The sequence below is a fragment of the Lepus europaeus genome, chromosome 8, assembly GCF_033115175.1.
Source record: "Lepus europaeus isolate LE1 chromosome 8, mLepTim1.pri, whole genome shotgun sequence".
Taxonomy (NCBI): domain Eukaryota; kingdom Metazoa; phylum Chordata; class Mammalia; order Lagomorpha; family Leporidae; genus Lepus; species Lepus europaeus.
This window is the reverse complement of record NC_084834.1, coordinates 24,491,859-24,506,821: the sequence shown is the minus strand read 5'-3', so window position 1 is coordinate 24,506,821 and position 14,963 is coordinate 24,491,859. Positions and strand designations below refer to the sequence as shown.

General features: G+C 40.3%; 1 protein-coding gene across 2 annotated transcripts in view; it reads right to left on the bottom strand.

Annotated features, from left to right (window-relative positions):
* The window catches only part of RBM46 (RNA binding motif protein 46), a 37,664-nt gene extending 34,591 nt beyond the window's left edge, over positions 1 to 3,073 (bottom strand). For both annotated transcript variants that reach the window (XM_062199054.1, XM_062199055.1), the window contains exons 1-2: positions 2,923 to 3,073; positions 169 to 636 (exon numbers count right to left, since the gene is read on the bottom strand). In XM_062199054.1, coding sequence (XP_062055038.1) covers positions 169 to 636; positions 2,923 to 3,073 — 619 coding nt within the window. The remainder of the gene's footprint in view (positions 1 to 168; positions 637 to 2,922) is intronic.
* Between the last annotated feature and the right edge of the window lie 11,890 nt (positions 3,074 to 14,963).

The window sequence follows — 14,963 nt, the reverse complement described above, 5'->3', positions numbered from 1 at the left end:
TTCAGTAAATGATCATAAATATAATTCATTTTATAGAATCAATTTGTTGTTTTAGAATTATGTGATTTACTTCCTTAAACCGTACTTCTTTAGGAACATACCATAATAATATTGATTATAAAGTGTCATTTTTCCTTGGAAAAATACTTTTTAAAACAGTAAGTTTACCTGGAATTAGTTTTCTCCTAGCCATAGCAGCAGCTCTGTGAGATTCATATTCAACAAATGCAAAACCACGATTTTTGGTCTTATCAGTTGCACTTGGATATACAATGACATCTACAACTCCTTCTGTAACTTTCTTCATTTCATCCAAAATTTCTTCTTTCTTCTTTTCCTTGGGAATAGCTCCGATAAATAATCTGCAATTATCCAAACTTACACATACACCAATAAACTTCCCTGGTCTAATTTCATAATTATTAAGAATTCTAATGGCTAACTGGGCTTCTTCTTTTGTAGTGTACATCACAAAAGCATAACCTCGATTTTCACCACTAAATTCCATCATAAGTCGAAATTCATATATCTTTCCAGCTCTTTCAAATACAGGAACTAACTCATCTTCATACATATCACGAGGTATTTTTCCCACAAAAACTTCACAGCCCCTAGGTGGAGGAGGACCTTCCCAACCTGAAAGACAAAAAGAACATGCATAAACCTAAGATTTTTATATTCACTATTCAATCACTTATTCATTCAACAAATTTTCTGTGAGTTTCCTAAATGCCATGCAGTATATTCTATGTGTTGGGGACATAACAGTGAACAAAATAAAGCTTTCTTTCATGAAGCTTATAATCAATAGAGAAGGGAGACAAGATGTGAGTGGTAAGTACCAAGAAGAAAAATAAAACTATACAGGGTTATTATCTTAAACAGGTAAAGCTTTGATCTCAAGCTCAAGCAGAGGAGGCCGGCCCCCTGGCTCACTTGGTTAATCCTCCGCCTGAGGCGCCAGCATCCCATATGGGCACCGGGTTCTAGTCCCAGCTGCTCCTCTTCCAGTCCAGCTCTCTGCTGTGGCTCAGGAGGGCAGTGGAGGATGGCCCAAGTGCTTGGGCTCCTGCACCTGCATGGGAGACCAGGAGGAAGCACCTGGCCCCTGGCTTCAGATCAGCAACAGCACCAGCCATAGTGGCCATTTGGGGAGTGAACCAACGGAAGGAAGACCTTTCTCTCTGTCTCTTTGTCTATAACTCTACCTGTCAAATAAATTAAAAAAAAAAAAAAAAGGCGGAAGCAGAGACCTGAATTATGAGGGAATGAGCATTGAGGGTTATTAGAAAATGCATTCAAAGAAGAAAAAGCAAAGGCTGTGTAAGTTAGATCAACATGGAGTATGAGTATATGGTGGGAGGATGTATTTGAGGATGAAAGTGATATAGCCACCAGGTAACTAGAACCAAGAGCTGTATTTTAATAATTATAAAGGTAATTGGAGGGTTTTGCTCAAAATTTTACTGGCTACTGGCAAAAAGGTAAAATACAATATGTATATGCTTACCTGTTTGGATCTGGCTTATTAGTATAAACACTACTTTTTGATTCACCATTCTTTCAAATTCCTCCCCAAATGACCTTCTCTTTAATATCTAGAGTATCCTTTTCCCCCAACTACCCCAATTTTGATTTCTTTCCCAACCCAACCCAATTTCTTTCTCAACTGCTTCTTAAATCAAAAGTGAAGCTGGGGCCGGCACTGTGGAGCAGTAGGTTAATTTTCTGTGGTGCTAGCATCCCATATGGGCGCTGGTTCTAGTTCCGGCTGCTCCACTTCCAATCTAGCTCTCTGCTGTGGCCTGGGAAAGCAGTAGAAGATGGCCCAAGTCCTTGGGCTCTTGCACCCATGTGGGAGACCAGGAAGACCAGGCTCCTGGCTTTGGACAGGCACAGCTTTGGTCGTTAAGGCCACTAGGGAGTGAGCCAACAGAAGACAAGACTTTTCTCTCTCTCTCTGCCTCTCACTGTCTGTAACTTCTACCTCTCAAATGAATAAATAAAATCTTTAAAAAAAAAATAAATGTGAAGCTGGGGAGGCAGTACTGGAGTGCAACAGGTTAACCACCACCTGTGACACCAGCATCTTGTATGAGCACTGGTTCAGATCGCGGCTGCTCCACTTCTGATCAGGTTCCCCATTAATGTGCCTGGGAAAACAGCAGAAAATGGTCCAAGCATTTGGACTCCTGCTATCCACGTGAAAGACCTAGATGGAGTTCTTGGCTCCTAGCTTCAGCCTAGCCCAGCCTGGCCCAGCCCCACCATTGCAAACATTTGAGGAGTGAACCAGTAAATAGAAGATTGTTCTCTCTCTCTCCCTCTCCCCCTAACTCTGCTTCTCAAATAAGTAAATATTGTTTTAAAAAGAGAGCAGGGTTGAGGGGCCGGAGCCATGGCGCACTAGGTTAATCCTCTGCCTGAGGCGCCGGCATCCCATATGGGCACCGGGTTCTAGTCCCGGTTGCTCCTCTTCCAGTCCAGCTCTCTGCTGTGGGAGGGCAGTGGAGGATGGCCCAAGTGCTTGGGCTCCTCCTGCACCTGCATGGGAGACCAGGATGAAGCACCTGGCTCCTGGCTTCGGATTGGCACAGCACCAGCCATAACGGCCATTTGAGGAGTGAACCAATGGAAGAAAGACCTTTCTCTCTCTCTCTCTCACTGTCTGTAACTCTACCTGTCAAATAAATAAATAAAATTTAAAAAAAAAAAAAGAGCAGGGTTGAAAAAAATTTAAGGGTAACACATGTATAATATTTACAATCTACCTCATGCCCTTCAAAACAGTAAAAATAATTGCAGAGATCTTAAAGCAGATAAAAGGAAAAAGCTATTGTTTGGGATACTTTTGGGGAGATGCAACCAATCTAAATCACTGCATTAAAAACTGAATTTAAAAGAGCATAGACAAATTCACACCTGGAGGAGGACCACCAAATTTCCTTTGCCCATTTTCTTGAACCATGTTGTAACCAGTCTTTTCCATCAAGGCAAGTAATGCTGCTTCATTCTGAGTACCAGTTCGAACTTTACTACATCCATTTGTTCCATCTGTATTTTCTTCATTCATGGTTGTAGTTCCTAAAACAAGGTTAACAGTGTTTGAAAGTTACAACCTGGAGCACTAGGAGTCTATGAAGCATTTCTCTTGAGTTGCAAGAAATCAAGAACAGTTGTGGCTGCCATGTTTGATTACCCTTCATGTCCTCCCCAAAATTTTTCCCCAAAGCACAAATTGGACCTAGTGTCACTGATCAAATAAGCAGGAGCTTTAGAAGACCTGGGCTACAATAAATGAAGGCAAAAGTGAAAAAGAGAAAAGAACGAAGAATGGGAAAACAGAAGTAAATGAAGGAGAAGACAAAAGAAAGCACAGAGAGAATATATATATATGTTATATATAGTGTATATATATATATATATACACACTACCATCAATGAATACAAGATCACTGCCAATCTCTAGAACCCAAGGATTAAATCATTTTCTTTTTTTTTTTCGAAGTTTTTTTTTTCATCTTTTATTTAATGAATATAAATTTCCAAAGTACAGCTTATGGATTACAATGGCTTCCCCTCCCAAAATTTCCCTCCCACCCGCAACCCTCCCCCCTCCCACTCCCTCTCCCCTTCCATTCACACCAAGATTCACCCTCAACTCTCCCTATATACAGAAAATCAGTTTAGCATACATAAAGATTTCAACAGTTTGCCCCCACACAGCAACACAAAGTGAAAAAATACTGTTGGAGTACTAGCTACAGCATCAAATCACAGTGCACAGCACATCAATGACAGAGATCCCACATGACATCCTCAAAAAATTGATCAATTTTCCATGCAATTTCGAACCCAACACCAAGGTTCTTTTTCATTTTCAATTATCTTTTTTTTTAACTTTTATTTAATGAATATAAATTTCCAGTGTACAGCTTATGGATTACAATGGCTTCCCCCTCCCATAACTTCCCTCCCACCCACAACCCTCCCCTCTCCCACTCCCTCTCCCCTTCCATTCACATCAAGATTCATTTGCAATTCTCTTTATATACAGAAGATCAATTTAGTATAAAGATTTCAACAGTTTGCACCCACACAGAAACACAAAGCGAAACACACTGTTTGAGTACTAGTTATAGCATCAAATCAAAATGTACAGTACATTAAGGACAGAGATCCCACATGAGGAGCAAGCGCACAGTGGCTCCTGTTGTTGACCCAACAAATTGACATTCTAGTCTATGGCGCCAGCAACCACCCCAGGCTGTCGTCATGAGTTGCCAAGGCTATGGAAGCCTTCCAAGCTTGCCGACTCTGATCATATTTAGACAAGGCCATAAAAGACAGAGTGAGGATAGTAACCAATGATCCTAAGAGTGGCATTTACCAGGTTTGAACAATTATACAGCATTAAGTGGGGAAGAGGACCATCAGTACACATAGGTTGGGAGTAGAGCCATTGGTGGTAGAGTAGAGGTTATGATTACAAAGGAATGAGGCCCAAGTGTGCTAGACAGGGTCTAGAAAAAAGGACAGAGTCATTATTAGATGTGCTAAGAAAGGTGCTGTCTAAGCTACAATTAAGTTTTCTGATTGAGAGGCAAATAGAACCTGATAGAAAGGGCTTGATAATAATCTGGTGGGCTTTAGGCCTTGTAAGTTAAGAGGCCCAGACCTATCTATCTCTTCACATGGGGTATATCCTAAGGGAGGTGTGAACCTCCTAGGGGAAGGCACTCTGTTGACTTTCATTACTTGGCTGGCCTGGGAGGAGAGCTGGCCAGGTAAAGGCAGGGGGCATCTCTAACAAGAAATTTACAGTTCTGCCTGCAATGTTGCTGACCCTACTTGACCATCCCCTCAGCTGCAGTGGTCACTTTGGAAGTTGGGCTGAGTGAAGGGCTTTTCAGCTTAGAGCCAAAAAGATCTGTGGCTCTGACCTGGGCATCCTTCGACTCCAGGGCAGGTCCATTTCCAGTGATCCAACTCTTGGCAGAGCTGCCAGGGCTCTTCACAAGCTGACTTCTGCTGAAGCCCAGGCTTACCACATTGAAAGCCACTGCAGTGGACTGGCCTGTTGGGTCTCCTTGAGGGCAGATCACTGTACAGATCAGCCATTAATAGGCCTGCCACCCATTGCTTCTGATGCCTAGCTTTCTTTTCCTCCTGGTTTGTGTTAAAGCAGACCAGAGGATGCAAGTCAAGGGAGTGCCCGTATCCCATCTCTAATCTTCGGTGGCCTGAACTACAAGTCTATAGTCACAGGCATGTTCTGTAGTAGTTTTTCTAAGGTAGACAATGCCCATGAGGAAAATTATATTCTCACTTTAAAACTTTCTTTCCCTTTGGTCTGAAAGGGAGGTTTTTTCTACTTACTGTATACTTCGCTGATGGCGAAGTGAATCTAGCTATGAGATTATTATTTAAGTTCTTATTTTGGCTATGCTATTACAGAAAAATGTTAGCCATCTCTTTTCTAAGGTCTAAAGATTAAATTGTGCATCCTACAGATTCCTTCATAATAGAATTAGTTTCCTACCTTGAAGAGAATAGAGAAATGAAAGAATAAGTTGGGCTTAGAATAGAGAAATGAGGGAGCAAGTCCTAGATCGCTTGCTGACAATAGCAATATTACATGAATACTTAGCAAACCGTTTCAACCATTAGATAACAACTTAAGAAAACATTTACCATAAGGTCCAATGCCTTCTATAAATTTTAAGAATCATGTATTTGAAAACACCTCTGAAATATCTAACATGGTGTAGTTTGTTTAACCAGTAAACTTAAGCACAACCATATAAAATGTTTTTAGTTTCTTTCTACCAACAAGTTTAAAACATGATACACAGATTCAGGTCACACAAATTAAAATGTATCTTTGATTGATTTTAGCAGCTTAAATTTATGGACAATCTTATCTATAAGCCATTTAAAATAAAACTCTTAATAAAATTTCCTATGTGGACATACAATATGTACACACATATAACATAGCATAATAGACCAATATAGCAATTTTAATAATAGCTTTTAAAATCTTTAACTCTTTTTGTAGATTGCCAATTGATTTGAATTGCTTTTTGTTTTTAGATTACTTTAACACATTGCTTTAACAGAGCATCAGAGTTTAATTCTATGTCAAAGAGAAATTGAGCTTCCTGTGATCTTTTGCTGTGAGGTTTCCTTCCTTTACCTTCTTTCATATTGGTGACCATGTTTCTGTGTTTCTGTGTGTAACACATCTTTAAGCATCTTTTGCAGGGCAGGATGAGTGGCAACAAATTCTTTCAGTTTCTGTTTGCTATGAAAAGTCTTAATTTCACCTTCATTCACAAATGAGAGCTTTGCAGGATATAATATTCTGGGCTGGCAGTTTTTCTCTTAGTACCTGGGCTATATCTCACCATTCCCTTCTAGCTTGTAGGGTTTCTGATGAGAAGTCTGCTGTGAGTCTAATTGGAGATCCTCTGAGAGTAATCTGACGTTTCTCTCTTGCACATTTTAGAATCTTTTCTTTATGTTTCACTGTGGTGAGTTTGATTACAATGTGTCGTGGTGAGGATCTCTTTTGGTCATGTTTATTAGGGGTTCTATAAGCTTCCTGTACTAAGATGCCTCTGTCCTTCTCCAAACCTGGGAAATTTTCTGCTAGTATCTCACTGAAAAGGCCTTCTAATCCTTTCTCCCTCTCCATGCCTTCAGGAACTCCTAGAACCCGAATGTTGGTTTTTTTAATAGTATCCTGTAGATTCCCGACAATATTTTTTAGATTTCTAATTTCTTCTTCTTTTCTTTGGTTTGCCTGTTTCCTTTCCTGTTCTCTGTCTTCTAAGTCTGATATTCTCTCTTCTGCTTTGCCCATTCTGTTTTTAAGGCTCTCTAATGTGTTTGTCATTTGATCTATTGAGTTCTTCATTTCATTGTGGTTTTTTGTCACTATGACAGTTTCATGTTCTACTAGTTGTTTCATTTCATTTTGATTCCTCCTTAATATTTCATTTTCACGAGAGAGATTTTCTATCTTGTCCACGAAGGATTTCTGTAGTTCAAGAATTTGTTTTTGAGAACTTCTTAATGTTCTTATCAATTTTTTGAGATCCGCTTCTTGCATTTCTTCTATCTCATCATCTTCATAATCTTGAATTGGGGTGTCTTTTTCATTTGGGGGCGTCATAGTGTCTTCCTTGTTCTTGTTACCTCGGTTTTTGCGTTTGTTGAATGGCATGTTGGAGATATTTGGTTTCTTCACTGTGGTGTTTTTTCTTGTTACGCTATGGCTCTATATTAAGTGGACTGTCTGCTTTCGGTGGAGCCTTAGAGGCTTGAGATAAGTGTGGACTGAGAGCTTGGTTTGGTTCCTCAGGGTTGAGGGTGTGTCAAAGATGACACTCCCAGGTTAGGTGTGGTAAATCTCTCTTTTTTTTTGATTCAAAAGGGAAGTAATTCCGCACAGCTGAATGTAATTGGTAGTTAGCAGGCAAATGATATACCCACAGGAGCCAGAGATCAGAAGCTCTTTCCCAAGGACCACACAGGGAATCTCTGCTGCCCTCGGTGTGGGCTCCAATTCTCCTGCAGTCTCCCACTGGGTTGCCAAGTTAGATGCTAATCTCCTGTTATTTCACCCCTCCCCCCAGAGTCAGGTTTTTCTGCTAGGCTCAGGGCCGGTGCAGACCTGAGGTCGCCCTGCTTATGACGTATGTCCAAAATGGCGCCTGCTCTTTGTCTTGCTCGCCTTTGAGGGGTGAGTGGAGGGAGAGAAACTCGTGTCCGTATCAGTCACTTTTTTTCTTTTTTTTTTTTCCTCTCTCTCTTCTAGTTAGCCTGGTGAACTTTTCCCCACGGAGTTTCAAGCCTCGTTCCCTCTAGTCTCCTCTTTCTGCTTGCCCGCTGGTGTCTCGGGCTATGGAGGTTCAGCTCACCTCGCGTTCCAGCGCTGGTGCGTTGAGTCTGCTGCTGGTGTCCCGAACTTGGGCTCCCACGCTCTCCACGCAGGTCCACTGTGAATCACTAGTTCCAGAAGAGTTTCTGCTGCTGTTTCTTCCCCTACTCTTCCTTGACCCTGCAGTACCTCCACTTTTATTAACTTGTGTGTCTTGCTGAACTATCAATGTGCTCCCTTCCTATTCCGCCATCTTGCCGCTCTCTCGGATTAAATCATTTTCCATACAGACAAATTGGATTTTTCTGTGACTTGTCAGATACATTTAGGCTATTGGTAGTACCACTCATAACCTAAGCAATCCTCAACAGTTTCACCAGTTATCAGATATCAAGCAGATGCTTGGAATAAGTAGACAGAAATTCAAATCAGTCTGTTTCCATCTACTGAAAGAAGTTACCAAAGAGAGCAAGGAACATCTTCATCCTAGCAGAAAACAGGAGCTACTGTTCCATCAGTAGATGAGCAGGAGCTCAGGGTGAGGAGCTGAGATCTCCTGTGACCATCATATGCAAGTATAAATACGTAGTTTACGGGCCAGTGTTATGTATGGTACAGGAGGGTTAAAATGCCACTTGTGATGCCGGCATCCCGTATCTGAATGCTAGCTGCAAGTCTTGTCCGTGTTTCCAGTTCAGCTCCCTGCTAATGTGCCTAGGAAGGCAAAAGATGTTTGGACCCCTGCCACTAATGTGGCAGACCAGGACAGAATTCCTGCCGTCTGGCTTCAGCCTGGCTCAGACCTGGCTGTTGTGGTCTTTTGGGAAATGAAACAATAAATGAAAGATCTCCACCTTCATCTCTCTCTGCTTTTCAAATAAATAAATAAATGAATTAACTTTTTTAAAAACTGTAGTTTAATTTTTTAAATGACCTTAATTACCATATCTTTCAGGGTTTTTTCTCCTAAAGAGCAATGCAGTGATTCATCGCTTCCTCTATATCTCTCATTTAGTATTATCATGAATGAATATAAAAATTAAAATTCACAGTACAGAGAAAATACTCGGAAAGCTATTTGCCTTTCAATAGTCTTCTTATATTGTAAATAAAAACCAAGTCACTGTAGCCACTATTTTTAAAGGTATGATAATTTGAGCCACAATACTTCAATTTTAGACTTCCTGGCTATGCAACCTTTCAAGACATAATCAATTTCTTTATAAAGTAGCCTCTTCATTTGAAAATGGGTGTACCAATAGAATTTTATCACAGGATGCTGTCAAGATTAAATGAAAAGTGTGTGTGTGTAAAAGACTTGTTGACATTCCATAAGGATTAAATAAAGGCCAGTTTTGATAAATACCAGACACCAACACACACTCATTTTTTTCTGCAGCTACATTTGCCACGGGCAGCATGTTCTTTTCAGAAACATCTTTTTTTTTTAACTTTTATTTAATGAATATAAATTTCCAAAGTACAGCTTATGGATTACAATGGCTTCCCACCCACCCATAACTTCCCTCCCATCCGCAACCCTCCCCTTTCCCGCTCCCTCTCCCCTTCCATTTACATCAAGATTCATTTTCAATTCTCTTTATATACAGAAGATCAGTTTAGTATATATTAAGTAAAGATTTCAACAGTTTGCACCCACATAGCAACACAAAGTGAAAATACTGTTGGAGTACTAGTTATAGCATTAAATCACAATGTACAGCACATTAAGGACAGAGATCCTACATGATATTTTTTAAAAATTAATTTTCTATGCAATTTCCAATTTAACACCAGGTTTTTTTTTTCATTTTCAATTATCTTTATATACAGAAGATCGATTCAGTATATACTAAGTAAAGATTTCATCAGTTTGCACCCACACAGAAACACAAAGTGTAAAAATACTGTTTCAATACTAGTTATAGCATTACTTCACATTGGACAACACATTAAGGACAGATCCCACATGAGATGTAAGTACACAGTGACTCCTGTTGCTGACTTAACAATTTGACACTCTTGTTTATGGCATCAGTAATCTCCCTAGGCTCTAGTCATGAGTTGCCAAGGCTCTGGAAGCCTTTAGGGTTCGCCGACTTCAATCTTATTCTGACAGGGTCATAGTCAAAGTGGAAGTTCTCTCCTCCCTTCAGAGAAAGGTACCTCCTTCTTTGATGGCCCCGTTCTTTCCACTGGGATCTCACTTGCAGAGATCTTTCATTTAGGTCGTCTTTTTTTTTTTTTTTTCCCCAGAGTGTCTTGGCTTTCCATGCCTAAAATACTCTCATGGGCTCTTCAGCCAGATCCGAATGCCTTAAAGGCTGATTCTGAGGCCAGAGTGCTTTTTAGGACATCTGCCATTCTATGAGTCTGTTGTGTATCCCGCTTCCCATGTTGGATAACTGAGCACCAAAGGGGAAACCTGTTGAAGTGAATTGGACACTATGAGAAACAATGAACTGATCAGCTCTTGTCCTGACTGTTGATGTACAATGCAATACTTTATCCATTATAGTATTTTTTTTGTTCTAGTACTATTGTTTGAACTCTGTAATTAACACACAATTATTCTTAGGTGTTTAAACTTTAACTGAAAAGTGATCCCTGTTAAATGTAAGAGTGGGAAAAAGAGAGGGAGGAGATGTACAATTTGGGACATGCTCAATCGGACTTGCCCCAAATGGTGGAGTTAGAAACGTGCCAGGGGATTCCAATACAATCCCATCAAGGTAGCATGTACCAATGCCATCTCACTAGTCCAAGTGATCAACTTCATTTCACAATTGATCACACTGATAGGTCTAAGAGTCAAAGGGATCACACAAACAAGACTAGTGTCTGCTAATACTAACTGATAGAAACATCTTGATACTCTCAAAGGTGGTAGGATAGACACACACCCATGGAAGAGTATCAGCGTCTCTACAGGGGGTTCTCTGTGGGAGTGGCAGCAGAAAGAATCACTGCTCTCGGCAAGTGAAAGGGCACTGCAGTACCCGCCTGAGTTCTGAGTACAACATGGTGGCTCTGGAGCCAACTGCCTGGATTTAAATCCTTTCCTTTTACCTACCGACTTTGTAAATATGAGCAAATTACATAGCTAACCTGTACCTCCAACTCCTCATCTATGATTTGCGCATAGTAACAAAGTCTATCTCAAAGAGATTTTATGAATCATAAATCAGTTAACGGATAATAAAAATCTGTAAGATTCACTTTTTGGGCCTTCATATGGAATTTTTAGTCACATACACCAGTTTTTAGGCATACATTGTGACTTTTAGAATCATTAAACACCTACAAGTATCTAACTGGAGCTCTGAATCCAGTTATTTAAATTTGTAAGAGAAATGGACTTTAAAAGAAAACTAACACCATGAAGAATAATGATCATAAGAAGTTCACTTGCTTTACAGGTCTATTATAAATGGCAGGACAATTTTACCTATTATGTCTAAGTTCTATAACTACTGGAATACAGTATCAATCTTGCTTAAAAATATTATTCCCATTTTAGTGACCTAAAGAAACTTAATTTTATGGAGAGAAACTATGCCACCCAACATCACAGAGCCAGGAAGTAGCACAGACAGAACTGCTTGATCACAAGCATCCCCTCCTGCCAAGAAATTTGCTTTGGCACATGTCTTCCGCCACCGTGTTATATGAAAGTCCCTAGAAAAGTAGGAATCTCCCAAGTTGACTTTCACATGAAGAAATTTTCAGAAAATATAAATTGATGCAGCAAAATGAAGGCACTTCTAAGTCCTTCTTGGTTTTGAAGATTTTGAATGTTTCTGAGATATAAATACCTATATTATCATATACCACACATAAACACACACTTTCAGTCTTTAAAGTGGCATCTGAGCCATATTATATTGAATACAATTGAGTAATAATGAAACAATCTTAGCAGAAAAGTAACTCATGCACCCTGAGTTCCTACCTCCATCTACCTCACTTCCCTAAAACCTAGCATCCCCTAGTTTTCTTTCTTACACCAAGATTCATTTACCAAACTTTCTAAGTGCTGGAAACAGAATGTTTGTTAGGCATCTTGAATTCAGCATATCAGAAATTCAGTCATTACCTTATCTCAATTCATCCATTCAACCCATAGATGGCACCCTAACAAACCTACTCCTTTTCTTCCAAAGTTGCAAACCAGAAACCTAGGGAAGTATCCTGAGTCCTTGGACTCAGAGCTAGTCAGCCACAAAGTCCTACAAATTTTATCTAAATGTTTCTTGAAATCAGTCTTTTCCTGCCCACCCTCCACCCCTAGCCTGTGTCCCATGTCTTTCTTGACTCAGTCTAGGTTAGTAAATGTTGTACCTGCCTTTTTTTTTTGGCAGCTTTTTTTTTTTTTTTTTTTTGGACAGGCAGAGTGAACAGTGAGAGAGAGAGACAGAGAGAGAAAGGTCTTTCTTTTGCCATTGGTTCACCCTCCAATGGCCGACGCAGCTGGCGCATCGCGCTGATCAGAAGCCAGGAGCTTCTCCTGGTCTCCCATGCGGGGGCAGGGCCCAAGCACTTGGGCCATCCTCCACTGTACTCCTGGGCCACAGCAGAGAGCTGGCCTGGAAGAGGGGCAACCGGGACTGAATCCGGCGCCCTGACCTGGACTAGAACCCGGTGTGCCGGTGCCGCAGGCGGAGGATTAGCCTATTCAGCCGTGGCGCCAGCCTGTGCCTGCTTTTAATCTTGTCCCCTATAAAGAAAATCTCCATGATGCTATACAATATATACATCTTCTTACCTCAAAACTTCTACTTCCAATAAAATCTAAAGGAAACTGAGTACAGTTCTAAAATCTTAGAATCAAGACGGCTCTTCTAAAACATACACCCCCCAAAAAACCTCCAAGAAAAATATTAAAATATTCCATACAAATACCTTAGAAGGCAAAAAATACTGTAAAACTCAAAAAAAAATGATAAAGAAGGAAAACTGACCCACAATACATATGATAAAAACAAATTTTCCTTAAAATAAAAAAGAAAAAGGCAAGCACAGTGCTGTTTTTAAGAACAGATTCAGGCATCAGATTGTCTAAATCCGAACCTTTCTTCTTACCTTTCCTAAGGTGTGACATTAGGTAAGCTATTTAACCTCTAAATGCCACCATTTGCTTGTCTATAGTAAGTGTTAAATAATACTTTATGTCTCACAGGGTAGAATGACTGAGGGAATTAAGGTTAAGGTGCTAAAAATAGTCCTTTGAATATCAGCACTATAAATATATTTATCAGTGCTATTATCTGGTAAAACTGTAAAAAAAAAAAAAAAATCAAACTGAAGACCAGTGACAGCAAATTCAAATTCATTCGGAAGTTATTTATTGAGTACCAACTGTCTGGGAGACATGAGTAAGAAAAAAATATATATAAAATTTATCTCTGGCATTGCATATACTCAATGAAGGAAATAATATATTTTAAAATCAAGTAAATAAGCCAATACATAAGAAGGTAGAGTTACATGGCAGGGGGAGGAATAGCAATAGGGCACATAGGGAGGTGGGAGGTTGGCAGGAGACCATACTGTGCGATTTTAAATGGGACTGCCAGCTATCTCTCCATTGAAAAAGGAATCGAGAATTAAGTAATCTACCCTTGTAGCCATCTGGGATGAACATTCCACATAAATGAAAACACCAGGAAGAAGTCCTTTAGACAGAAGTGTGCCTGGCATATACCAGGCACCAGCAAAGGAGCCAGCGGGGTCAATCCATGGGAAACTACAACAGTAGGAGATTCAGTCAGCAAGGTAACAAGCAGTCGTATCCTGTATGTCCTATTAAATCAGATAGCTTATGGACTTTTGCTGTTACTCTGAGTTACAAAAGAGTTACTGTAGATGCTAAACACAAGACTAATATAATTATTATAAAAAGGACCATCTGGGGCTGTGTGGAGACGTTAGTAGTAGTGGTGCAAAGGTGGATGCAGGGAGGAGCTGGTGTTGTGGGATAGCAGGTTAAGCAATAATGTATGTCGCCAGCATCCCATTATGAGCACTGGTTGGAGTCCCAGCTGCTCCACTTCGATCCTGCTCCCTGCTAATACAACTAGGAAAGCAGCAAAGATGGCCCAAATTCTTAGGCCCCTGCACCCACGTGGGAGACCTCGATGAAGCTCCTGGCTTTGGCTTGGCCCAGCCCTGGCTGCTGTGGCTATTTGGGGAGTGAACCAGCAGATGGAAGATCTCTCCCTCTATCTCACTGTTAACTATGACTTATCAAATAAATAAATAAATCTTTAAAAAAAGAAAAAAAAGTGCCAAGCAAGGAGACCACCTGGAAGACTACTACTAAAATCGCAGTGAGGGCCTGGTGTTGTGATATAGCAGGTTGAGACACTGCTCGCAACACCAACATCCCATTTTGGTACTACAGTTTCAAATTTCAGCTGCTCCAATTCAGATCAAGCTTCCTGCTAGTGCACATGAAAAGGCAACAGAAGATGGCCCAAGACCCAAGTTACTGGGTTCCCTGCAACCCACGTGGGAGACCAAGGTGAGTTCCCAGCTCCTAACACTGGTGGAACCCGGCTACTGCAGAGTGAACTTGTGGATGGAAAGTGGATCTCTCTCTTTCTACCCACCTCTCTGCTATCTGTCTGCCTTTCAAATTAGTAAATAAATCTTTTTAAAACAAATAAATAAAATCCAGGTGAGAGATGATAGTGGCATGTACCAGAAAAGCAGAGATGGAGGCATAGGAAGTGGTCTGATTTGAAACATGTTTTTTAAGGTATAGCTACCAAAATTTTCTGACATACTGAAAATGGATCGTGAGATAAACAGAAATGAAGGGTGACACCAAAGTTTTGGTTATGCAATAAGACGGGGTAAACTGAGTAGAACCAACTTTAAGGGTAAGATCAAAATTTCATTTTGGACATGATAAATTTTAAAATCTACTAAAAAACCAACTTATACACTTTGCAAGGCCTGGCAATAAATGGTTAGAGGCCAAGTATAAGACCATAAAAGTGATATGAGTGGTACAAACTGTAGTTAACTAGAAATGCCACATACCATCTGAAAAGGGCAGTTGGCTACTCAC